Source organism: Solea senegalensis, linkage group LG20 (assembly GCF_019176455.1).
Source record: "Solea senegalensis isolate Sse05_10M linkage group LG20, IFAPA_SoseM_1, whole genome shotgun sequence".
NCBI lineage: Eukaryota > Metazoa > Chordata > Actinopteri > Pleuronectiformes > Soleidae > Solea > Solea senegalensis.
This window is the reverse complement of record NC_058039.1, coordinates 5938390-5965100: the sequence shown is the minus strand read 5'-3', so window position 1 is coordinate 5965100 and position 26711 is coordinate 5938390. Positions and strand designations below refer to the sequence as shown.

Genomic DNA, 26711 nt, shown 5'->3' with positions numbered 1-26711 from the left:
ACAGGCAGGCAGAAAAGCAGACAACAAAATGCCTCAAGCCCTGGCCATGACTGGCATTTAAGCATACACAGGTTATTACTGAACATAATGTGCAGGGGCTGTCATAAAATGCACAATGACTATCATAATGTGTAAATGACAACAGGACAGTGGTCAATTATAATAGGCCAGATACACTCTCACCTCACGAGCTTGGTGCTTTTATGTCTTGTCACCCTGCTTTTACATCATTTGAAAGTTATTTACATAAATGCACAAATAGATAAAGTGATGTCTCCATTGCACACAAAGGTTCTTCTGTAAGCACACCATTCGACAAACCCCAACCATAATTTAAATGCAAGACTGTGATAATCCTAACTGTGACTGCATTTAAAGACTGACTGAGGCAGCAGTGTGGAGCGTTGGTAAAGCAGTAAAATGCAAATTATTGAATAAATGAAAATGGGTGGTGGTTCAAAAAGGGAGGCATCATCTGTCCCATATGGTGTTATTGATGTGATACTGATAAGTTTGGCCATTATCCAAACACTGTCAAGGTAAGTTTGATTTTTTTTTTTTACGTATTACTGTCACCAGACAACATTAAGAACACATGAGGTAATATTTTACACACTGGAGCTGAACTGTGTCTGACCTTTGTCTACTCCCCATCTAGTTTGTTTTATACACACTTAATAAACATAATAATAAACTTAATAAAATATAAGCTTTGGGATATGGATGTCAGTCTGACAATGGCCCTGTACACTGAATTGCAGCTGCAATGGGGGAGCTTTTCTTTGTTTTCTTTGATGAATGGGCTTAACCTCTTTCTTAACTATTTAAACTGTTTCTCTGATTTTGTGATACTTGCCTGGTGCAAAGGGCTCAAAGGGCTGCGTGGTAACTCTCTCAGAGGCGGTGGACAACAGTGCAGCCTGCTGCCTTTCACCAGAGGCACCACAAAGATTTTGCATGTGGAGGCCCATGGTTTCCTCTGCTGCTGCTGTTGTCTTCAAAACATCAACAAGCACCTGACTAAGTTTCTCGTTGGCTTTACGCAACAGGTTTCTAAAAAAGAGGAGAGAATGCAACAACAATAAAGGAGAGTTTCCTGAAGATCTGGAGTGGAAAAAAGGACATTTCAGTTGAACAAAAAAAAGTTAACTCTCTGTCACTCTGTCAGACTACACAATAAATACAATGGCAATTTAGGCTGCAGTTAGCATTAATTGTCTCTGATTAATGCATAGAAAGTAACAAAAATTATAAGAAAAACATGCACATAACTTCATAATGATTAATTGAGGGTTTAAGAGAAGTATGAATGCAATATTACCTTTCAACATCTTTATCAGAAGATTCTCCATCATCCTGTGATGATGGGGATGTTGCGGATTTGTGTGCATGAGGCTCCTTCATCATCAGCCCACCGAGATCTTCCTCCTCCTCAATTTCTTCCTGATCATGTCTTCCCTTCTTTAAGGTCTGGACAGGCAGGAGGGAAAACACAGATAGCAGCCCCGTCATTGCAAATTAGCACATGGATAAACTTACTTCTTAAAACTCATGTGGAGTGGACAGTGTGGCTGAATATGTGACCATCAGTAAAAGTGAATTCAAATAAGGCGCACGTACGCACACACTGTCCCTTCACAAGCACACAAACACAAACACAAACTCTCTCCCTTGGAGCAGAGAGAAACACTACTATCTTTGTGCTACTATGGCAACAGGTGCACCTCAGGCACAGAGACAATAGCGCCACCTCCTGGGAGCACAGCATAAATTCTGTCTGCTTCTGAATTGCCACAGGCACTGATAAACTGCCTATAAAAATCTAATGTTTACAATATAACAACAGAATGAAATGTAATCTTTGAATAAAAAAAAACTTGAAACGACCAAAATTCTAAACATACTCAATCAATTTTTATGGGCTAAAATCAAATATTTTAGACAAAAATGTCTAAATAAATAATCCACCTGGCTTTCTAAATCAACTTTATTTAATTCAGGAGGATTCAATCGAGAATAACACAGTGCCTGTGGACGTCTTAGCTGGGTGAATATATTTCAAATGAATCTAAGCTAACAATAGAAGCTTCAAAACATTTCTTTTTAATAAATGATCATTTTTGAATCACCACCGAGTGCATGTTGCATCAAATCATGCCTGAGAAGTCCGTAAGAAAGGTCTTTTTCTTTAAAACTGTTTATGGTTATTACAGATTCTTAAAAGAGTGGTTTCAATGCATGTTAGTGTCTCACTGTAGAGAGGTAATGATAAAAGAGTTAAAGTAATGATGATGTTTTGCCCTGCAGGATGCTATTACTTCACTGGGAGACAAACCTCTATTGGTAATTACCAATCACTGCCAGTCTTGTTCTCACACCACCTCCACCTCTCCACCACCAAGTTACAATAATGGTTTATCCCATCATCATGGCCAAAATAATAAGCCGGATTATTTATGTCAATAAAGAAATCTAATTATTTATCAAAGTGATGAATTGGCTTTAGTGTATTTTCACTGCATTGTATTTACCACTCCCACCTTCACCAAGAGAGAGAAAGAGCTTTTGGCCATCTGCTGTGCAAGAATGATTTTTATTTGAATGATTTATTTGAATATGTGTTGTCCCATAGTTGTCCAGGTCACATCCAGGAAGCCTGTGAGCTGTGTGGGGCTGGAACAGCAGCAGTTGTGATTGGCACATGGAAGCAGTTGTGTATGGACTGGCTGATTTGCTTTGCACTGTATTGATGGATTGATTGATTGATGGATGCATTCTCAATATCAGACAATCACATTCTGTGATTGTGATTAAAATACACTTGCAAAGTTCTACTTGCAGGTTTATAACTGACAATGGCTTGAACGTATCATACATTTGTTTGTATTTAGAAGTTAAGAACTAGAACTTTAATATTTTATTTGAAAGCCAAAACATGTGGCTGTACAATTTTGCTCAAGAATCCTGGCTCCAAAAAATTGCACAATAAAACAGCCTTGACCTAATTACTGACTGTGGTATATGGACACAAAATTGTTGTGAGCTGGTAAGGAGCACAATAACAGCATTATTCATAGGCATAGAAAATTGATGATACTGTAGATATTAAGTCCAACTGATGCAACACCTGCATTGAGAAAACAATGACAGCAGTAATGAATTTTGAGATCAAATGGATTAAACTTGTGGAGTATGGTAAGTGAATCAACACACCTGTTCAGTTTTCTGCAGCACCTCCTTCAACTTTTGGATCTCCAGGTTCCTCTCCTCCAGGTCCTTCTCCAGTCTCTCCCTCTCCAGCTCCTCCAGCCTGGAACCCAAGGACTGGGTCTGCATGGAGGTGCTTGCCTGGCAGGTGTGCTTGTTAATGCGAGCTATCTCAGTCTGTTGTGCAAACGCCACCGACATCTGAACTATGACCTATAAACATGGATTCAAGGTCATTTCATTAGGATTCTGTGATGAGGAACATATTAAGATTCTATCCGTTTGATCATCACATCTCTACATGTTTTATTTTTTTAAATCTACAGTTCAAATCCCAGAGTCATAGGCTTATCTATCAAACAACACAAGGAAAGTACATTTTGTTGTAATTAACTAAATAATTATGGAATCATTCACGATTTCTCCAGCTCCAAATGTATCCAGTCATATCAATCCAAAGTACGTCTGTCTGCTGTTACTGATTTATTGACACAATCTTCACACGTTTGTTTCAAATAAAAAACAAAATGCCTGAACACCTACTTTGGCAACTTCCTCCTCCACTCTCTCCCAGTGTGGTTTCTCTTCAAGCACGACCTGCTCGGCAGCCCCACTCCTCTCACTGGAGTTTCCAGCGGTGTTAATTCCACCGAGATCCTGCTCTCTCTCTTCTCTTTCGTTGTGAGGCTCCTCTCTCGTACTCGCTTGCTCCCTTTCTTCTCTCAGTCTCCTCAGCTCACTGCTATGCTGCTCTTTGAGAGTGGCCACCTCTTGGACATACTTATGGTAGAGTGCTTTCCTCAGTGCCTGCAGCTGTGCAGTAAGACCTGCCGACCTGGTAGGCAAATACAACTTCACATGTTCCTCTGAAAACTCCTCTTCTCCCAGGTCCTGTGAAGAATAAGAAAACAGAGAAGAGGAGGAGAGGATGAGTTGCAAAGATTAAAAAGCAAAGCACAAGATTACAGCAAACTTTGTGTTATAAATACAATAAAGATAAGCAGTTTGTCACTGTTTCTGAAATAATCAGCTCTTCTTCTCTGTATCTAAACCTAGCCCACCACTGATAAATACACTATTTTGTTCTCCCCGCCCCTCCAGGGATGATATGATGATAAAGAGATGTTTTGCAATGTATTACAGCAACTTCTTCCCCCAGCAAACTACTGCTCTGTCTCATGATGAATCCCTGTCTTGTCTGTTTCAAAATCATTAAGTTTCTTTAATAGCACTCGCCTCAAGCTTATCGTTTCCAATCCAAATATATACTATCTTTATAAGTATAATGCCCAGATTTTCCCAGTTTCTTGCTCCTCCCCTGCATCCTCCAGTCCTCCACTTTCTTCCTCACTGATCTCTGCATGAGGATGGCAGAGGCTCAAAGGCGGGAGTCGTGGAGGTCGGAAGGATTGAGAGTGACAGGCTATGAAATTATGGAAGTTGGAGTGATGTGAGAGAGACGGCTTAAATGGAGTGCAGTTCATTCAGGCAAGACAGAATCCTCTTTTCATGAAGCCACCAGGAACATAGTAAGTCCACTTGGTTCACAAGTTACACACTAAAATGTTATGGCATGTCTTGTTCTTTTAATTATTAGATATACTGTACAGTAGGTTCACTCATGATGCTGCTTCTGGAGCAAAGCCGGGGATTTAGAGCATGCTTTAGCCTAAAGGCTGAAACTGCCCCCTCCCAACAAGCCTTACTGTCATCAGGTCTTAATGCATGGGCACGTTGAAAGTCATGTTACATGTAATGCATGTGACATGGAAATATTTAGATGACACCAAAATGTCACAGCCAAACCTTTAGTTCCTGGCTGTGCTCCTCCATCCTCTCAGAGCTGGACTCTGAAAATGTGGACAGGCTGAAAACAAAAATAAATGTCATAACAATTAGTTGTTCTGTGAATTTTAATATAAATTTAAACCGTTACAGATATAAAAATAATGGTATCCAGAGGTTATTGCAGATTATTATTAATATATTAGAGGTAAGAATTAATGTAAATATCTAAATTGAAACAATAAGGTACATGAAGCTGTTTTCTGGGGTAGAGTTACTGTTATTATCCACAAATACATGTTCAACAGCAAAATGACAATGGAAACAATCCCACCTACATTTATATAAATCAAGGGCATAACTCAAAAATTGTTAAACTTACATTCTTTCATTTTTGAGTATTTAAGTCAATATTTAACCAATGTGATGTTGAAAAACAGCAATGAAACATACTGAAATAATGATTATTCATGCAACACGAATTTAAGAAATTTTAACAATTTTATTGCCAATTACTCTGCTGTTTCTTAAGACTGACTGAAACAATTTTAAGTGGACCTATATTTACATAATACTGTATGTATGTGTAGCTGGATATAAGTAATATTGCTGTGTGTGATTCTATTTTACAGTACTGTATGTTTGAAAGTATATTTCTTTAACATAACCCAGGTTTTGCAATGATCTTGAAAACACATAACAAATAAATATATGGTGTATTTATAAAATCAAACAGTTGAGGGCAGTATCTCCTGTTTTTTACAGTGTACTCACCCAAACTGACCTAGTTAATTCATTTAATAAACATTATTCTATGTGTATATAAAGCTAGTACATCAGAGAAATGAGTGGTTAAGTAAAATAGTTACACACTGGTGCATATCTTATGTAATTTATACCATAAATCTATACATAGATTACATATAATGATCTTTATCTGCAGCCTATGTTATATGCAAATAACAGTAATGCTTTTGTCATTTGAAGTTCATCAAGAATCTAATTAAGTTTAAACTACTGATTGCTTCATTCCTATTCTACATCCCTCAGGAAACCATGACTCAAAAGGTTCTTTTGTAGGTTATTGGACTAACAAAAGACATGAATAACGCTTTAAATAACCTAGTGAATATTTCATTAGTCGAGTCATTGTTGTCAGATGAACTAGGTCAGGTAGCGTCCGCATGTTAGATAGCATGCTTCAGACCAGCTTGCATTAGAGGTCATCTGTATGGGATCATGTAGCACAGTGTGCACCTATTCGTAGCACATGTACGTTATGAATCGATCAAGTGAATAACTATTTACAGGGGGTTTGTGTAATTTTGAGAATACTGAAAACCAAACCAAGAAATTTATGTGAACACTGGAGCAAATTCAAAGTTATATTATCTTCTTTTGATACATAATCACAGAGATGTAGCTGAAATGTGAAAGTATAAAAACGCAAATATTAAACAACATTTCTTATGGTTGATAAAATAATAGTCCATAATAATTAAGTTATTAGAGTTTTCTGTTAAAAAGGCCTCTGCCTTTGGGAATTTGTTGGGTTATTTCAGTGTTTTCACCTGTAGTGACTCTGCGATCCTGTGACCTCATGCAGCCGCTGCTGCAGCATGAAGAGCTCGGTGGCTGATCGCTCCTCAGCCTCGATGGCCTTCTGCTGGTAGTGAGCTCTGAGATGCTCCATCTCTTGTCTGTGACTCTGCTCCAGCAGCAGCTGCTTCTCCTGAGCCTCAACCTTCAGCCTCAGTAATTCCTCAGTTATGGGGGTAGATGGTGCACCAGTCTGCTCCTGTGACCCTAACAAAGGTGAAATGTTTAATTCAAAATGCTAACCTGGACTTGATGAAACATTAATGATCCTTGAAAAAATGAGGTTCCTCTTTAAATCTTCATTAAGTTAGAAATGTGTGCAGAGAGAAACTAATTAAAACATTATATTGGCAAGAAAAAACAGAAATTAGCTGCACATTTTACAGAATATGCACATTCCATGTTGCTTGGTCTACTGTTGCTCTTCATAATGACTTTAACTAAATTTACCTTTGATTGAAGAGGAGCTAAAGCTGGCAACCTGCACACGCAGGTCAGAGATCTCCTTCTCACTGCTGCTCTTCAGTTCATCATATGTCATCTGCAACTCGATCATCTGCATCACCAGCAGGTGAGTTAATATTTGTCTCTGTTCACACTGTTCCTCCCCTCTATCTATTAAACAAACCCAGTGTACAGGCTTACCTTGCTCCCATCAGCTCTCAGCAGAGCCTGGATTTGTGACAGTCGTTCATGCTCCTGCTCAATCCTCTCCCTCACCTGCTGAAGACCTATGTACAGCTCTACAATGATACAAATGTGTATTTTTAGAACAGATAAACTGGTTCAGGATCCCTTTTAATACTCTTTTGTTTAATTAGATTACATAAAAATTGAACGTTTTTGCTGTTTATATACAAAATGCAGTGTCATGTTAATGTGTAATTTCTATAGCTCTTTGACAAAATGTACCTCTGGCCTCCAGTATAATGGAGGTGGATTCACTGGTTTCCGGTCTTTCCTCTGAGGGCAGCTGGCAACCGGCATCATCAACACTCTCCAAAAACCTTCCACCAAATATCTTTCTAAAAGACTGAAAGAGATACAGTATCATGCTTAGATCATGAAATGAATTCACAAACATTTAAAAATGAACAACTGTACAACTACATATACACAGAAACACATAATTACCAGAATGATCTCACTGCATTCTTCTGACACAGCTTGTAACATGTTCTGATATTTGAGAGTTCTTGGCTCATCTGTAAAAAAAATGTATACAATTAGACACAGTTGATTTAATATTTCAACTTTTCAGGAAAAAAAACACACATCCAGCTATGACAAAATAATCAGCCAACCAAAATCCCATTCTGTTTGGATCTATTATGAATGATGCATCAAAGCATCTTGGGGGGAACCCACTGCTTTGCTACAAACATCAAGGCAACTGGCACCACATCTGCTCACCGAGATCACTGCGAACACTTTGCAGCTTCAGCTCCAAAGAGTGTGTGCGGGCATCGGTCTCCTCCTGCAGCAGCTCGAGCTGGGCAGCATGGATTTGAGACAGGCTAATGCGCTGGGCCTCCATCTGCAACCTGCACTCACCCTAGACACAGGAAGAACATATCACAGTATTTAACCTGGCTGGAATAAGACAGTTCTTCTAATAATCCTAAAAACTGCCAACGCGACAACAATGAATGGTACTGATAAACTATTACTACTACCTGACACTTGTATACAGTAAATTCCTAAACTTTGTGATGGAAGAAGTGTAAGATTCAAACAAAAAATGTCAATGACAGTTCAAAACTATTTAGGGGGCTGCAGCTAATGAATGGAGCTAAATAATTAAATAACCTAATTCGGATTCTATGTCTATGCAGGGGCACAAGCCAGCTGTTTTCAGGATGAGAGGTCTGCCATTATTAATTCTGTAACAGACAACAAAAGGAAGTATGCATTATGCATTAGCACAAATTTGTCAGGGATACACAATAATTAATTTGTGATTCAGTTACCTTTGATGTCAAATGTTTTTTTTTAAAGTGCACCAAGCACTCTTCATTTTAATTAAGCGGTATTTGAGATGCTTTGTACTCCTAAGTAGTGAATCCTGACAGGGAGGGGGGGTCCTTTCAAAGCTGTAAGCACTCACATGTTGTTGCCCAATAACATGGACATAAGAGACAGTAAGTGACTAACAAACAGATGGCAGTTGTTACACACAAACCCCAGCAAGCAGAATAAGTTCAATGATGAAAATTATACTATAAAACCCTTTGAAAACAGGCTGCATTTATTGGCCGTCGAGAGATTAAGGACCTTGTGAAATTGGTGGGGTCCACTAGGGTGGTTGATGCAAACCTGCTGTATGAGTCATGTAATGATACTCTGCAGCACTCCACAAGTTTCAGAATTAATTTTTTTTAAAGATCACATAGCACAGGATCTTAGATACAGTAATAGCTGCAAGGAACATTTTTCTGACTCTAAAAGCTGTGCAAGGTCACTGCCCAATAATCATCCGCCACAAACCAACAATGTAATAATGTACGTTATATCCTTCTTGTCGCAGCTGTACATATTTTGAGAGCTGTCTTACAACTACGGACACCTTCTTCTTCTTCTTCTTCTTCTATCGGCTTCTCCCTATAGGGGTTGCCACAGCGGATCAACTGCCTCCATCTCTCTCTATCCCTTGTGTCCTCTTCTGTTACAGACTGTTCTGTCATGTCCTCCTTCACCAAACCCATTATACTTCTGTAGTCTTCCTCTCCTCCTGCCATGCAGCTTGCTGCTATCCTTCTGTCACACATCACCCCTTGACACTTGTCTCCACCCACTCCACCCTGCCTGTACTCTCTTCTTCACCTCTATTGTGCTCTGTCCATTGATTTGGTAGGTTGACCACAGGTATTTAAACTCATCCACTTTCTCTACATCTACTTCTTACATTTTCCTACAACTATTGACACCAAGCCTACTAAACAACTGCCCATTTTCACTTTCCAGCTTTCATTTGAGTGGTTCAAGTGAAACTATTAGGGAACGCTGATAACGCACATGAGCAAATATAATGACAGTATGAAGAGTTGGTATACATCAGGCCGAAAAATACAAGACATATGTTAGCATCTATTTATTGAGGTGGATAGTGTATGATGTACTTCAGCTAAGTCACAGGCAGGATGTAAGCTTAAGTGACATTTACATGCTCAGTAGTCTCGTCTTCTTCCTCTACTCTCTGGCACACAACAGGCTCAGTCTGGTGGTTGTCTGTCCTATGTCCGCTCACCTAAAAAAGAAAGTATATTTTTTGTAATTTTATTAAATACTCTTAAAAAATTATCCCTATACAGATATAGTCAAATACATATATGATGGAAACAAGGACAGGATGCAGCATTATGGATCACTTCCTGAGAGGGAAAGGACTAAAAATGATTCACTGTATTTTGTCAAGAACGAATATTGAGCATTATCTATTTAATTTAAATTCTGTTTCAGAGTTATATTTACTATGTGCATATCAGCTCATGAATTTGGTTATTGTGTGCGAGTACACAGAACCTCATTTTAGTACTAGTGTAGACTGTACAAATGTATTTTCACAGAACAACAATGACAGACAGAATCTAATAAAAAGTAATTTTCCCGCATCAATAATCATCAAAAACTAACACTAAATATGACAAATCAAAGATAAGATTTCAAGTGTTTTTAGTCACCGCACTAAACTGAAAACAAGATGTTCCAACCCAGGAGGTGACAATACAAAACACAGATGTGGAATGGTAGTCAGACACTGTTGACTGTCTTTTGCCTGGTGTAACTAAGACACAGCGTGAAGTGACACAGACACAGAAGTGACTGGGGTAAAATGGCTTCTCACCTCAAACCCTTCACTCCCTGCAGGATGGAGAGAAACTAGAATGTACACATTTCTACAAAATGGCAATGATTCAAATCTATCAGAAAACTGTGGGTGATAGTTTTTCCATAATCCTGATTTCAGCCTAAACCAAAGTGAGAATCAGAATCAGTGGACTAGGAGCATCAAATGAGAACAGATCATAAATATTGTATGGTACACCTTTAAAAGTAGAAATGAGCAGAATACAGATAGAGACTTGTATTTATTTTCTCTTCTACAATATTATTCCCACAGTCTCCACATTTATTCCCAATGATTAATGTTCTTCACAAACTTGATAAAAAAATCTCTTTTAAGACAGCAGTTCAGCTCAATGCTACCTTTGGGAACAAGCTTGCAGTCAGTTTTTAATCATGACTGTGACTATAGAGAAATCATGACAGTGCTTTGATGCCTCAGCCATTCTAGCTTTCATGTTAAAGCATTATGTGGCTGTGAATGCAGTGCAGGCATTTTTGATTAAACTAGTAATGATTTTAAATATCACAGGATTTATTGTGAGTGTGATAAATGCTATTTAAACTGCACTCTCTCTTTCTTTGGACACAGTTTTTGAAAAGCCACTGAATCATTCAAACCTGTAATTAAATCTGTCTTACACACATAAAAGGCAGTGCGACTGTTTCAGTGAGAAGTGGTGCAGTGGATGCATGTGAGTGCCTACCTGTTTGTTGATGTAGTCTCCATCTCCCTGGTACTCGTCGGTGGAGTCCTCCTTACTGGACTTCTCCTGTGAACATGACATAACCTGCCTCTCCATCTGAGGCTGATTCTCCTGTGCTGCAACACTTGTAGCTCTCTCCTCCTCTGCCTCTGCCTCTGCCTCCTCTTCGTCCTCCCTGTGTCTTTCTTCTCTACTGTCTGACGGAGAAGTGCCCAGTTTGCGCTCTTGCTTCAACCTCTGCCGTCTCTTACGCCTGTTTGACCCTGAGGCTGCGGGCTTCTGCAGCGAGGATCGTCCTTCAACAGGTCCCTCCCCCGAGGACTGGATTGCTGCAGAGGGAGTCTGTGAAAGCTGTTGGACATCCAGGGTCTGTCGGATGTTGTCTCTCTCAGCTTCAGCTGCCTGCAGCAGGGACTGAAGAGCCATTATCTCTTCTCGCAGAGATTGAATCTGAGAGTGATGATCCTTAGATGCTTGCTCTTCTTTCTGGAGCTGAGCTTTTCTTTGGGCATCCTGCCCCCTCATCTGCTCTTGTTTTTTCTTCAATTCTTCTTCTAGGCTTTCATTTTGGGAAATAACCTTTGTGTTTTCTTTTCTTACTTTTGTCAGCTCTTCTTCCAGCTGCTCCACTTTGATCCCTGTGAACATCAGTTGCTCTGCAACTTCAGAAAGCTTCCCAGCCAGGCTTTGCTTCTCTGTCAAAGTAACATTAAGCTTCTCCATTAGCTCAGTAAGATCTTTTTGGACCAAAGCTTTACCATCTGTAATAGTTTCCTCCATTTTGATATCTGTGCTGCTCTTCAGCTCCTGAATCTGTGACTGAAGGCTTGTAATTTCTGCCTCAAACTTAAGTGTCTCATTTAGTGTCCTTTCTTCAAACTGTTTCTTTGCATCAATGAGGCACATGTATTCTTCCTTCAGCTCCTGATAATTTACCTCAAAATTCTTCTCAGCAAAAGAAAAAGTTGTCTTTTGGTTTTCAATTTCTTCTCTAAGCAAATCTACTTCTTGTTGTATTTGATTTTTCTCTGTTGTCAGTGTCTCAATTTCTAAGCATTTTGAGTCCAACTCTTCCTTTAAAGTGTTATTAGATTCTGTTAAAGTCTTAGTTTCTAACTCAACCTGTTTCCATTTGTTCTCCCAGGACTGTTCTTTGTCTTTTGTCTGCTTTTCAAGCACATCTGTCTTTTTTACTAATGTCTGAATTTCGTTTTCCATTCTAGCTCGTTCTTCTCCTCCCTTCCTCAATTCCTCAAGCTCCCCTTGAAGCTCTTGGAGCTGCTGGACAAGCTTGTCTGCTTTGGAGCTATGCAAAGCTACTTTCAGGTCTTCTTTCAAGTCAAATATTTGATGCAAAAGCTCATCTCGTTCTGTGGCAAAATGACACTTTTCTTGTTGAGACAAACGCAGTTCTTCTTCGTAACTCAAGCGTAGCTCATCCAATGCTTTCTGATGTTTGATAGCAGCTTCATTAAGGAGGTTTTCTGTGTACAAGAAGCTCTCCCTCTGCAGTTCGTCCCGCAGATGGGTGAGTTCTTCCTCATGGCTGAACAGAAGCTGAGTCCTTAGCCGTTCCAACTCTGCTTCCTGTGACTCAGCCATGCGGTCCAGTACTGCGTCTTTCTCTCTTTCTAGCATCTCCAACTTGATCTTGTAGTTGGTTACTTCTGACTCGTGTTTTATTTCTGTTTCTTGTGCAGCTTCCTGAGCAGCAGCCAGTTCACCTTTCAGACTGTCAATCATCCCCTGGAGGCGCTGCACTTCATCTTGTAGACTTTCCTGAGATAGGAGATTGTGAGAAACCAGCTCCACTTTTTCATTAGCAGAATGAAGATTCTGGAGAAGATCCTCAACCTGAACCTGCAGGTTGAACTTTTCTTGGGTAACTTGACTTAGCTCATGCTTAGTTTTATCATGCATTGCTTGGGATTCTTCTAATGTCTCCTGAAGTGCATTAATCTTCACATTGAGACTGCCCATGTCAGAAGTGCTAACGGAGGAGTTCTGAGACAGTTGTGCTTTTAGTAATTCAAGTTCAGTGTTATGTAGCTCGGTCATTTGCTCCATTTTCGCTGCATGTTGCAAATTAAGCTCCTGCTTCATTTGGACAATTTGTTGGCCATACATCTCATCCAGCTCTGCCCTGAGAACTTCAAGCTTCCTCACAGACTCATCCTGCATTTTTTGGATGGCGTCACTTTCAGACAGGCTGCCTTGATGACAGCGCTTCTGTAGGTCCTCCACTGTGCCCATGAGCTGCATGATTTCATTCGAAGACATTCGCTCTTTCTGTCTAGAGGTTGAAAGTTCATCTTTACAAATTTCCAGCTCTTCTCGCTCTTTCTCTAGTTCTAATTTACAACTTTCCATTTCACCTCTACAGCTTTCCAAGTCAGACTTGGTGTTCTCCAACTCATCCAGGCTTTTTTGAAGCTCTGATTCTTTTACAGACATTTGCTGCTGGAGACCGTGCAGGCATTTTTCAGAAGACTCAAGCTCAACCTTGAGCTGTGTAAGGGAGCAGTCCCTTTCTAAAATGACTCTCTTTTGCTCTGCTATGATCAAGTCATTCTCATCAGACTGTTGTAAACTATTTTCATCTGTCCTTCCAACATGAGCAAGTTCCTCTCTGAGCAGGACCAATGACTGCTCATGTTCTGTAATTATTGCAGTTTGCTGTGAAATGAACAGACTTTTCTCTTCCAGAATTTGTGCAAAAGACTCCTCAGCAGTTCTCAACTCGGTCAGCAGCTGCTCCTGACTTGCAATAACTTTTTCTTTTTCTGCGATCAGCAGGTCCATTTTGTTTATCCTTTGCGTAAATGACTCTTCTGAGCTTCTTTCTGACTACAAATAAAACAAAGGGTAAAACAAAGAACATAAAATAAATGTCTAAAATATATCTGACATGCTACCAGTAACACATTTTTAACTCCTTACCATCTCCATCTTGGTGACTTTGAGTTGTAGCTGGCTGATGTGTTCCTGTTGTTCACTGCTCCTCTCCTGATGCTTTCTGACCTCAAAGTTCATTTCCTCCAGCTGCTGTTGGTAGTGGACAATCTGCTGCCTGGCCTGCAGAAGATCAGCTGCTGTACTGCTGTGGCTGGTGTTCCTCAGTGTCTCACCTGCCTGCAGCTACGATTATTAGCCAGAGAAAAGGGTAGTCAGGATCCACAAAATTAAAAGAAAAAGATTTTACTTCCATACATACAGTATGTTCAAGCTCGTCCTCAAACACACATATTACTTGTGAATTGAATAAATAAATAAAAAACAGTAATGCAAGGTAATGACTGTGTAAAAAAGATAGAGACAAAAGAAATATTTTAAAAACAACTTCAGGCTTCCTACCAGCTGGAACTGAATTTGTAATTTTTGGCTTTGTTCTGTCAGTTCCAGGAATTCTTTCATAATCTCATCTTTCTCTTCTCGAGCCTGCTGAAGGTTAGTTGTGAGCTGGGTGATGATGCCATCTCGCTGCTTCAGAGCAGCTTCAAAGTCTTGCAGCTATAAAGGTAAAATGTAATTAGACCTCACATACAGTTTAATGTCGGCATCATACAACAGCAAAAGTACGATGTACAAACGCTGAAGTCCAGGTGTATGATCGATAATACTGTAATAAATATCAATGAGATGTCTACCTGCTGGACTCCCTCTGTACCAAAGGTGGCTCTTATTTCTTCAAGCTCTTGACTCAGCTCCTGCACTGCCTGGGTCTTGGCGGAAAGTGCATCCTCCATATCCTGGATTGTACCTCCCTTAGTCACCTGTTGGAGATGCTCCACCTCCTCCTGAACAGGAATATAATGGAATGAGTTAACAAAGGCTTTACAAGGCTTTAGTAAATGACCCATCCAATAGTTTAAAGAATGAGCTTAGTCACCACCAGGGCAAGAGCAGTTAGTAACAGAAGGAGCCATATCAAGAAATTTGTTGCAAATATATATTGATGACTGAAATAAATAAAAAAATACTGCTGTGCTGCTGTGCAGCTTTACAGATGTTGGTGAAAATGCCCGGAAAAACCACAACACAAAGCAGTTTAGTAAAGTCTTTCAAAGTAAGGCAAATAAATTCAGCTTAACATCTGATAATTGTTAATCAGAAAACAAGTGCAGTTAAAGTTCTATCAAAGTTCTTACAGGCACACTGACATGTTTCAACAATATTTGGTACTACAGATTCATTCTGACTAGCCTAATGCACCAGTACTCATCTCCAATGCCTCATTATTCAAGTTATAAGATTGGCTCTCTACTCTCCCTGATGTAGGTGTTGATCAGCACATTTCTGTCTGCTTTATTCATTAAGAAAGTACAGGTCTTTGTGTAACATCTCCTGCTCTCTCTCCTTCAAGCACTTGACTGTTCTGTCACTTCATTTCCACCACTCAGCCTCCCTCACACCATCATCCTTAGCTTTCAGACATAATGTCCAACTCAACGTCATAAAATCCTGCTTCAAAATGACAATGTTAAGATAACTGTAGGTTAATACTGCAGTAGTTATACACCATGGTAACCAACATACCAAACAGTATATAGATATATGGTCAGGTTAATTACAGCATGAAACATACACGGTTAGTGGGTTACAGGAAATCTTGCAGAAGACGACGATGTTATGCAAACGGAGAGTCAATACAGCAGCCAGAGTGTTTGCTAGCAGAGTCTCAAGCAGTGCCTAAAGAACTGCCTGATCAGATTACTGTACCCAGATAAAATCCTTCGGAGACATCAAGAGATTCTCGATCATCTCATCATGGAGCCCATTCACCTGATAATTTACAATACTGTCAGTGATGTTTGAAAACTGCAAAGTCAATGTTATTTCAGAAATTCTCTATCTTTCTTTGAAAACATCCTGAATGTTGGCTTGACTGAATATACACACACGTTTAGGGATGCACAATATTATCTGCACAAAATGGGCCAGCGGAGACACACTTCAAAGTTAATTATGCACTACTTATCATCACATATCACCTGTCAATCTGAATGACTAAACAGATAATGATGGCACTGCCACTGAATGACTGTAACAATCTGCTTCGTTCCTTGCTTGTTTCTCTAGAACCATGTCCAAAGAAAACAGCAGGAATATTATTTTTTTTTATTTTAACAAGCTACATGTAGATAAAGAGCAACATGGCCAACTACAAGCAGGCCTCATGCTAATTCTTCACACAATATGATCAAAAGCTTCCCTGTTCCCAGTGAAACCATCAATCCCAGTGCTTAATGTACATTTATGTAAATCTGACAGTGTGAGAAACATCTTGATTTCACATCAAAATAAATGTAAATAGGCTGAGAAAGGTCGTCTAACCTCTGATGAATAATCTTCGGCAGTTGTGGACACTTCGCTCTCCGGCTGAAACAGAAAACAAATAAAAACAAATGAATCAACACAGCACATATAAACATTGACAGAGTATACATTAAAGACCTGTGCAATAGGCCTACAATATAAAATCCACATTCTGAAATGTGGATTCCAGAGTTTAAAACTATCCTCTGTCCTATTTCAGAAGGCACTTTGCATTCAAACATGGGTGTAACCCACTTCTTCCATACACGTGTTTCCCGGCCCCACAGAGTAATGACAGCCATTACTGAATTCCATTTTCAATTTAATTCTTCAGTCATACAATGAAACTGTGTAGGGTCTGGGAAATGATGTTGGACTTTGCTTTAACTGAGAGCCAAAGTTGAGCATTAACTCAAACTGTGAGCAGCAACATGCATAAAAGTGGATTATTGCAAAAGCCAGATCCAGTTTAGACTACATAATACAAGGTTTTGTTGATTTCAGTTCTTTACCCCATTTTTTCAAAGCAATTGGTAATGTGTTGCCAGGATTCTTATATTTGGTTCACGGTTTTGGTTTAAAATGATAGACACCACCATTTATATTATAATATAATGATTATAATAATTAATTACAATATCAGTATCAGGATTGAGTATCTAGTGACATAGCGATCCATTAAATGTGCCAGATACAGTTCAATATTTTTTAATGGTTTAATTTTCAAGATACACATTATTTGGGAAGCCATTACAATGTTTTTTTCTTTAGACTGTGGCCTTTTAACCTTAATTTAGTAATATGACACCAAAAAGGAATCAGATTCAATAAGTAGATGTGGTAAATTTGATAAAATGCTACTGAATCTCATTTCTAAACATGGCCATAATATGTGTGCAGAGCATCTTTGATAAGTAAGCTTGATACAAAGTGCTCAGTCAAGCTCAAATGTCTAAGAGGCATCAATGAGTCAACACTTGCATTTGCAATTATGTCTTTCAGATGCCTGTGAAAGAGGAGTAGTGACATTAAGGAAAACTTTGTTTCCACAGCAACTCTTTAAAAGCACACAGACAGAAAAATCATCGTAAAAATCTCTCCAAGAGATCAGAACACATCCAATACATGACCGTTTTGACTGGGGTAAAAACAATTGTTGTACTGAGAACAATAACAAGGATAGGGAGCAAACAAAGCATTCAACTTTGAGTGTTTAAACAATGCATCTGCATTTATAATTCATGGTCACTACTGTGTATGATTTTTTAATATATATATGACATTCATGTATTTATATATATACATACATATATATATAATCATTATTATTATCAATAATACCGATGACAGTAATACTAATAATAACACTGATACTATAAAATGAACCCTTAATTTCTGATGAAAAGTGTTGCAAGGCCACCGGATTTGGTCACACAAGACTAACACATCGTAACTGGTTTAAAGGCAATTGTCTGTTTTCATGGCAACCAGTAGTTTTTTGAGCATGTAATTTATCAAATGTACAGAGGGTTCAGGGAAAAAGAGGCTGCAAGGTGCCGATAAAAAAGTGACTCAGACGGCTCAAATGAAAAAAAAACGGTAACACTTTATATTAGGAACACATATTCAGCATTAAATACGTGCCTACTAACATGCATATAAGTAGAATGTGTGTTCCCCAATATAAAGTGTTACCAAAAAAATACATGGAAGGGCATGTATTTCTTTTATTTTTTTATTTTACAGGATAAAGGAACAGCCGGAATATTGATTTATTCATTTACCCATAGGAATTCTTTCAGGTTTCAAGGTCACATATGTTTAAAACGTTTACAGACCCAATACAATTTCAAGGCTTTTTATGGGAAAATCACAAATAGTACCAGATATAAAATATCTGATATTTTTTCAATGATAAAAATGTTATAATTTTATGTGAATGATAAAATTATAATTTTTTTATAATTTTATATGCTCGTGAAAAAATGTCAATACAGTGCAGAAAGACCAAATATTTGGAAACCATTTCTTTGCTTTCATCACAAGATACCAATTTATTCAACTCGCCTTCTTGAGTTGTGTGTATTTTAGTCAAAAATAAAACAAATTAACTGGACTCTTTAAATGTAATGAACACATCTTGTCATGGCTCATTAATCTCCAGGAAACAAAAACTCTATTATCTATTATCTTTTCCACATAGATCTATGGCTATGAAGCTAGAAGAGAAGTACAAAATACTTGAAGTTAGATATTTTCTTGTTGCAGGAGAGGCATTTATAACATGAACAAAATCAAGTGCAGCATCAAAGACAGAAGAAGGATAGGTGAATGTAAAAACTATCTATGAAGTATTGATTAATAGGAAATTAGAATCTACCTCTATAGTATAGGTCTGGTCATGCTTCACAGTCTCTCCACTTCGCAGCGTCTTTGCGAAGGTAAACTCTGTGGTGTGAGAGTCTTTATTTCCTTCTTGCGATCCATCTCGTCCTCCACCCGAGACCTCGTCCACATCTGCAGACGGATCAGGGTCGACCTCCAGTCTTCCCTGTGAATCACCCTCTGAGTCCTCCCCTGTCCTCTTTTTTTTCTTCTTCTTCTGCTTCTTCTGGGAGTCAGCATAAGCTTTTCTCTGGCGGTACTCAGCCAGCTGGAGAGGAAAGAGGGAAACAGGCAAGATAAAAAAATAGTTCAAAAGGTTATCCATGGATATAACAATGCATCAGTCAAGTGTTCAGTATTAGTTTACACTGCCAGTCATTGCCTCCATTTGTTTTTCCAACCCTGACACCGAGACATAACAAAAATAAACACACAAAATGTATCTAAAGCACATTTTTTTGTCTGACTATGCAGTAAATACATCTGAAAAAGCTAACATATATGAATATAAACCTACGCTGTCTCTGCACAGTTTGGGGAAAGTCAAGCGAAACATGATGTGCCCCTAAAAAGGCTTGTTCCCAACTAACAAGTGAATCCTTCCTCCCTGTGTCCGTATGACCCGACACATGCCTCTTGCCATCCCAGGTGCTAATCCTAACTAAAGGGATTACATGTTAAAACTATGTCAGTCATCCAATCAAAGAGCCAATAACATGTTTTTCCGAACAGTGTTCAAATTCTGATTCTCTGATTTTCTGAGCACCAAAACAAGCCCTTTAACACTGAGGTCCAAATATTTTAAATTATGAACATCTACAAACTTTTTTTGAAGGGTTTCAAAGCACCAATCTCCACATGAGAGTACTTAAGTGTAATGAGGTTTCATGTTTGCAGTTGGAGCTCATACTAATCAGTAATTTTCTCCACAACAGTGTCATGCTGAGTGTTTTTGTCTCAGTCACAGACTATAAATTTTCCTCAAAATATGTTTTTCATATATAATCTTCTATTCTTACATAATATATAATAATCTATTTTTCTTTACAAAACTATAAAATGTGGTACAAATGATGTTAAAAAATTAAGTTAATCTTCATTTTCATAATGTTACTCACTTATCATCTTAAGTCCTCTTATCTGTTGGACGTGTATATGTAAAGAATATACTGTATATGGTGACCATGTGCTTTCCCTTCAATTAGAAAGTTGTTTCAAGGACAATTCCAAGAAACATTTATACAGCATTTTACACCCTGTCATGTTGAAATAGCTTAAGAAAACCTGTAAACCTAATGTGATCACCTGGCCCACACTTATAATTATGAGGTGAAGCCATACATTACATGATCATGTGTGCTGCCCTAATCTAATTTCCAGGTTCCTCTCCTTCTCTGTCTCTTTAAACAGTGAGTATTTCAGTTGTCAATTATAAATGAACAGCAGGTGTCAGAAAATGGGTGGCAGACTCAGCTGAGCAGGGCAGACAGCAGGAGCTACAGGTGCCACACCACAGATGCTGCATGGATTGCTGTAGATATTGATAGTCAGTTGCCAAGGAGACAGTGCCAGTGCCTGCTTACCTGTCAGGGAAATGGCTCTCTGCCATGACAAGACATCGTGCTATAGATCTAGACCCCATTAACAATCAGGAGTCAGGTGATTATTTAGAAAAATATAATATTTAAATAAACCTCCTTCTTTTAACAGAAGCTCTCTTACATCTTGGTGGAGGCAGACATCTCTCTTTAAGTGTCTGGAAAGTGATGAACTGCAAATATCTCTTATTACTTTGTATGTTACTAACCACCACCAAATCTGAAAGCTAAAAGAAGTGTTTTAAAATGAAGTTTCAAATTATGTAAAATTCAGCAAGAGTCTCTACTCTGAGACAATGGGGGGTGTCCACTGAGGGACACATACATGCTGGTTTATAAGCTTTAGTCTGCGAATGTCTCTGTTTGTAGAGAATGTAATCGTAAACACTCTGTTATCAAAATTCCTGCCCTTCAGATATGAGGAGAAGCAACGTTCACCTGTTCTGAACTTAAAACCTGTTCTGAACTTAAAACATGTATGTGAACATGTCCATGTTCACTGGAGTAGTTGTGTCCTCTCTCAAACCTTTTTTTTTTTGCTTTAGTGGGATCCAAATTCAACAAAAGCTGCTGTTCATCTTTGTTTGTAGAGAATATTAAAATAAATGCTCCAGTATCAAACAGCGTGCCTAACAAACATGCAGAGAAATGACGATTTCAGCAATTTGGTTGCAATATAACAACACATTCTAAACAAAGACTCTCTGCTCTCTGTCTTCCTCTTTCTCTATCAGTGTTACCTGCAGCCTCACAGCAGGAGTCTGCTCTTCTTTCTGTTCTTCTTCTCTACTTGATGTCCTTTATTTTCAAGACAAAGACATCTCAGCTAGCTAGATGTCGGCTAGGTAAGCAGGTGTAGTTACTCATAACTGAAGGGGAAACTTTTTTTAGGCTTTACGCCATTATTTAGTAGACAGATTTTTGTTCCAAGCCACTATTTTCTGACATATATAACGAGTGATGAGTATAATGAGGAGAAACACTAAATTTGCTTTACAGGCACACAAGCATATTGCCTGATTTTAATGAAGCATGTTTAGGTTTACGAATCATATTTTCCTATTTTTCGATATCTGATCCAGTGAATTTGCCCAGTCTCGGACAAACACCAATTCTGAGTATCATATCAGTGTCAAACCTATTTGTAGCACAGATTTTACATCAGGTAACCGCTACTTCTGAGTCCTGCAGGAGCAAAGGCAGCTTAAAAGCAGGCACCCTTTTTTTTGACTGGTTTGGTGATTCCGTACAAAAGGTTAGAGGTGGACACAACAGTGCTGTGAGTGGGTGTCATGATCACGTCCCCCACCTACAACACACGACTAAAAAGCTCAAAGGGCTCTTGATCTGTGTCTCTCATCCAAATATACCCACCTACCTGTATTTTCAGTTTTTATCAAATACCAGGGCACATGGAGTGTGACATGAATGAATGTCAGGCTCAAAGAATAGGAACTTCCTTGTCTGGTGTTCAAATGACAGCAACATGGCTGTCCTTTATTTCTATGTGATACTCAGAGAACATGCCAGCAGAAAGCACTTCAAAAACCACTGACTTTAAGTGAAACCCTGCCTCTCATTGAGCTACTTATTGTAGCAGGCTGCCTTGTTTAGCTGAGCGGACATGAGCATTGGCTGAGCTTATGGACTAATGGAGCCTGTGTTGCTATATCACCATCTGGGAAACAGAGACTACGTAGGTGTATCACCATCTGCTGTCTGAAAACATTCAACAAGTGCACTTAAAAAAAAAAAGTAGCTAACTAAATAACAACAATGACGTATCTTCACAGTGGCGAGATCCACACATTTGTGACTGTAATTTAATGTTGAAGAATGTAGTGTTGATGGCGCTACAATCATTAATGTTGTGTCTGTCACAACAAACAGTTATGTGTCTCAGTCTTGAGTCACTCTGGAAATACAAGACATTTTTTTAGAAGAAGAATAAGGTGTTTGAAGAATACGTTTGAGGACATATAGCAAACAAACAGTAACAGGGTTTAGAGATATTACAATATATATCAAGTTATATAAAGTTATTCATTGTGACCTATGTTGGAAGAGCAGATCAATGAAATTATGATTTTACATCAGTGCAAATTGCTTATTTATCTGATGAAACAGATATACATATATGTGTGTATATATGTATATATATATATATATATATATATATACACACACAAATACACACACAAAATTTTATTATTTACTATACATGGTTAAAATATTTCATCCATATTTTGCATTCCTACATACAATGCCACAGACACGCTGTCTGGCTGGTTTTTAGGTTTTACTCGTTCCTGTAAATTGTCACTAGAACAAAGTTTGTACCAACATTTGTACCAACACATCCACATCAAGAAGTAAGAAGTTAAAGATATCACAAATCTAAGCCTACTTAGAAAAAACACTGCTGTTGCAGTCTTCTCATGCCCAGAAGGGAAGTTCACAGCTTCCTATATCATGTCATGTGCCAGTGACCCGCCACAAACACTGTGTTAGTCAACACTTCGCTACACAAGGGTTCTGCTTGGATCATCACCAGTGAAACCGCAACTAACTAATATTTTCATAAACTAATAATCTTTCATAAATTAATTAGACTGTATAGTTAGCCATTTATTTTGCAATCAATTAATGATCGATGAATCATTCAGAAGTTGGAGCTACATCTGAAAAACAATAAATGTCAAACAGGCAGGAGGACGATGACAATATGGATATACAGTACTGTACATTTGGTCTCCACTTACACTCTTTTCTGAAATTCATTTTATCAGATGGAGGAAAAAAAGCAAATAGGCTAAATATGGGCCAAATAAATTGTCATCAGTTATATCCATAACTGTAGTTATGTACACATTACACTGAGGTCATTCACTACTGTGACAACACAAGCACAGCTGCAGAGAAGGTGCTTCTTCAAACAGCAAATCACAATCATTAACCTCTGAGGATTTTGTTCTCATTGTCGAAACAACCGTCCGAAAAACCATTATAGACAGAAAAATCCCCCTCAATTCTCTTTGAAATATCTTCTTATTTTTCATCCTCCTCCACCAGGCCATTTCCTTTCCAAGAAATCTAAGCCACAATCAATTTCTAGTACCCTTATAGCCTCTTACTGAGGTGCTTGTGCACCATCATCCTCCTAATGACGGCAGCCAATGCCCCCTTTCCAGAAACAGTGAGCAGAGAGCTCTCTTTAAGAAACAATCTCCTTGCAAATTTTTTGGCAAAAAACATTATTTAATTCCAAGATAAATAAGATAATAACTGGATTTTGGCAGATGAAGTGCACGTACAACATGATAGGTTTGAATGCAGCCTATGATAATAACAATAATAATCATAATAATTATTATTATTTATATAGTGTGGTTCTCAAGATAGTCAAGAAAAACACAAAATTGCACACAGTAAATGAATGACTTCTTCCAGTTGTAGTTTGTTGAAATTACTGGAGTTGACCTGAAACTCAGATTAGAAGATTAAACACTTCTAATCTTATTAATTGGCACAAAACAGACTGGTATAAGAATTGTAGTGCATGATGGAAGAAAATGAAAGACTAATAGAAACTGCAAAAAAAACATTCTTTAATCTTGTTATAAACAAACTAGCAAACTACTGACATTAAAGCTGTAAATGAGCTACTGTATATTGACTAATAGACTACCTTATCTTGTGCTGACAGTAAAATCCAAGATATAAATGTTTATTACCAACTTTAAACAATACAGTGTGAGGTCAAAACAAGTATTAATATGTAAATACGCTTAAACACCATAAACGTTTCTAGAACTGCACAAAAAGTTAGATGTGAACATAAACCAGGCTGTAGCTAATAATTAGACCTTCACATTGAATTAATCACCTGGAAATCCCTCCTCAAGCAGGACAAGGTGCCAAAGACAGGAGTTTCAAAAGTATGTGTTTGTTGTTTAAATTAGAGATGATAAATAATGTAGCTTGAAAGTGAAACCCTCCGGTATCATTGCAGCCAATTAATAAATCATGCTGGTCATAATCCATTCATCACAGAGTGATGCAGGGTATGTTCATGCTTAGTCACCTGGAGGATTTACTATTCAGGCCTTAGCTAAGTAGATCAACTTGTACTTCTTCAAATACTGCCCGACAATGACACTGACCTTGACTGGTTTTTCTAAGCCTACTTAGAAAAAGTATTTCTTTTACACATGTTTCAGCAAGTGTCTCCATCAATATGATAATAAGATATTTATTTAAGGCCAAAATATACTGTATGACAATAACCTGTTAAAATCACAACAACAAGTATTATTATAAGTGTGCATCTGATATTCGCTCCCCCGAGGCCTCATTTTGCAGAGATATACTAACAGCAGCTGCCAGAAAAATAAACACACTCTATCCATAATCACAACAATAGAAGCTAACATATTATTAATAATATGTGCTCAGTAGACACATCAGAGAAGCAGGGAGACAAATAAGCATGAGGGCTACATCCCTGTGGGCCAAATGAGCAGACACTGCATGAGCTCTCCCCCTGAGACAATCAGGATCATTCTGAAAATGCTAGAACAACAAATGGACTGGCACATGTTTCTCCCTGAAGTAACATTAAACATCAGTGCTGCTCAGAGAGTGACAGACTAATGGACCAACAGACAAAAAGTATAAAAAGCCTGAGATGATTTGTTGGAGACAACCTTAAAAGTCCAGTTTATAACAGGGAACTACGTGGCCTTTGCATACAAGAAAGGATGCTGTATTACTTACTTTGCGTAACTCAAAATGTCAAACACACTCTGGCTCTGTAGAATCATAGCCTCCATAACCCAAGGCTCTTTGCCTAAAGTACATAAAAGGCTTATTAAATCGCATTCTTCATTTAATTTTACACACTTACACAACAAACATACTTATGGATAATATATTTAATTTTTGCCAATAAACTCTTGTAAATGTACTGGACCTTTTTACCGTTGATGCCCATTCAGATCTAATTGGTAGTGTTTAATTAATAAAGTGTTATGGCAATAGACTACACCATCTGTAGAGTGTGTGTGGAATTGATAAATATAAATAAATAAATACCAATTTCTATCAAGTCAAGCAAATTGCAGACTTTCCCCCAGGGATTGTAAAAGGTGACAACCATATGAGCCTGCGAGTTCTTTTTGACCTGACACAATCATACACCATCTTGTGCTCATCATAGCAGTGGTGGGTGCTTTTCAAGAGTCTCAAAAAGATCCATCATGTAACCCAAGTCTTGCAAAAGAAAGTCAATAATGTCACTTTCTTTTTCTTTTCCTGGGAAACAGCAGCAATACATTAGCAGTACATATCCTGGAACAGTAGCTCAACAACACTAATCCACAGTTAGCACTTTGCTCATTGTCTAGTGTGAGTCAGCACTTCCTTGGGACGGACATTAATTCAAGCAAGATATACAACAGACATGGATGCTTTAAAAAACGCCCAGTACCTGTACAGTATTTGCTTTATTTTTTCACCATTGCTTGCTAATTGACTCTGACATGCAGTCTATCAGGATGTTTTCTCCCTGCTTGTGAGGATATGCCGATGAGGTACTATGGAGAAAGAAGGTGTGAAATCCTGCACAACAGAGACCCCTTTTATAAACCAAAATGCCAAAGCCATAACTAAGGAGATGGTCTTTCCTGAGGTCTCTCCCACTGTGCAAACCTGAAAGCCAAAGCACCAGGACCAGTGTGTAACTAGGAGTGACCAAATGACCAACACAACACATTAGAGGTTTGAGAGGTTTCACTGCACAGTCAAGACGGAATGTTTTGTTGATTTTTGAATGCAGCACCTTTTCAAGTCATGATTCTCAATATCAAGTCTTATTATAATGTCTATGAATGTGTGTGATTTGTAGAGAATCGTTGTGGGACAGAACCGATAATTAAGAGTAATACTGTAAGTACTTGCAAACAGGCTTTATTAAATCAGACTCTATTACAGAGAAAATACTCAAACTGTGCAAACCTCCACCAAAGCTGCTCAGTTCTAGTATTAATACACTCCTCTGTCTAACAACTGTGTTTTTGTTTTTTCATCTTGATTTCAGATTTGTTACAGAATCACCACCAAAGTCTAAATATTCTTCCTTGGGCCATAAAATCCATCATTTACTGTTAGAGTTATTCTGCTCACAGACAAACAAACAGCTGAAAACCTAGCCTACTTGGAGAAGGCAATGACGTACATAGTGTATTTGACTAACATGTGGGTCTGCACACAA

At 38.3% G+C, this 26711-nt stretch overlaps 1 protein-coding gene across 1 annotated transcript in view; it reads right to left on the bottom strand.

Annotated features, from left to right (window-relative positions):
- Positions 1-26711, bottom strand: part of akap9 (A kinase (PRKA) anchor protein 9) — a 55818-nt gene that overhangs the window by 26987 nt on the left and 2120 nt on the right. Inside the window, exons 2-20 of the mRNA XM_044052639.1 lie at positions 18838-19110; positions 16476-16520; positions 15861-15923; positions 14789-14938; positions 14496-14651; positions 14082-14279; positions 11142-13988; positions 9755-9838; positions 8005-8146; positions 7726-7796; positions 7504-7624; positions 7237-7334; positions 7042-7147; positions 6564-6798; positions 5014-5074; positions 3751-4098; positions 3214-3420; positions 1322-1470; positions 857-1053 (exon numbers count right to left, since the gene is read on the bottom strand). Coding sequence (XP_043908574.1) covers positions 857-1053; positions 1322-1470; positions 3214-3420; positions 3751-4098; positions 5014-5074; positions 6564-6798; positions 7042-7147; positions 7237-7334; positions 7504-7624; positions 7726-7796; positions 8005-8146; positions 9755-9838; positions 11142-13988; positions 14082-14279; positions 14496-14651; positions 14789-14938; positions 15861-15923; positions 16476-16520; positions 18838-19110 — 5551 coding nt within the window. The remainder of the gene's footprint in view (positions 1-856; positions 1054-1321; positions 1471-3213; positions 3421-3750; positions 4099-5013; positions 5075-6563; positions 6799-7041; positions 7148-7236; positions 7335-7503; positions 7625-7725; positions 7797-8004; positions 8147-9754; positions 9839-11141; positions 13989-14081; positions 14280-14495; positions 14652-14788; positions 14939-15860; positions 15924-16475; positions 16521-18837; positions 19111-26711) is intronic.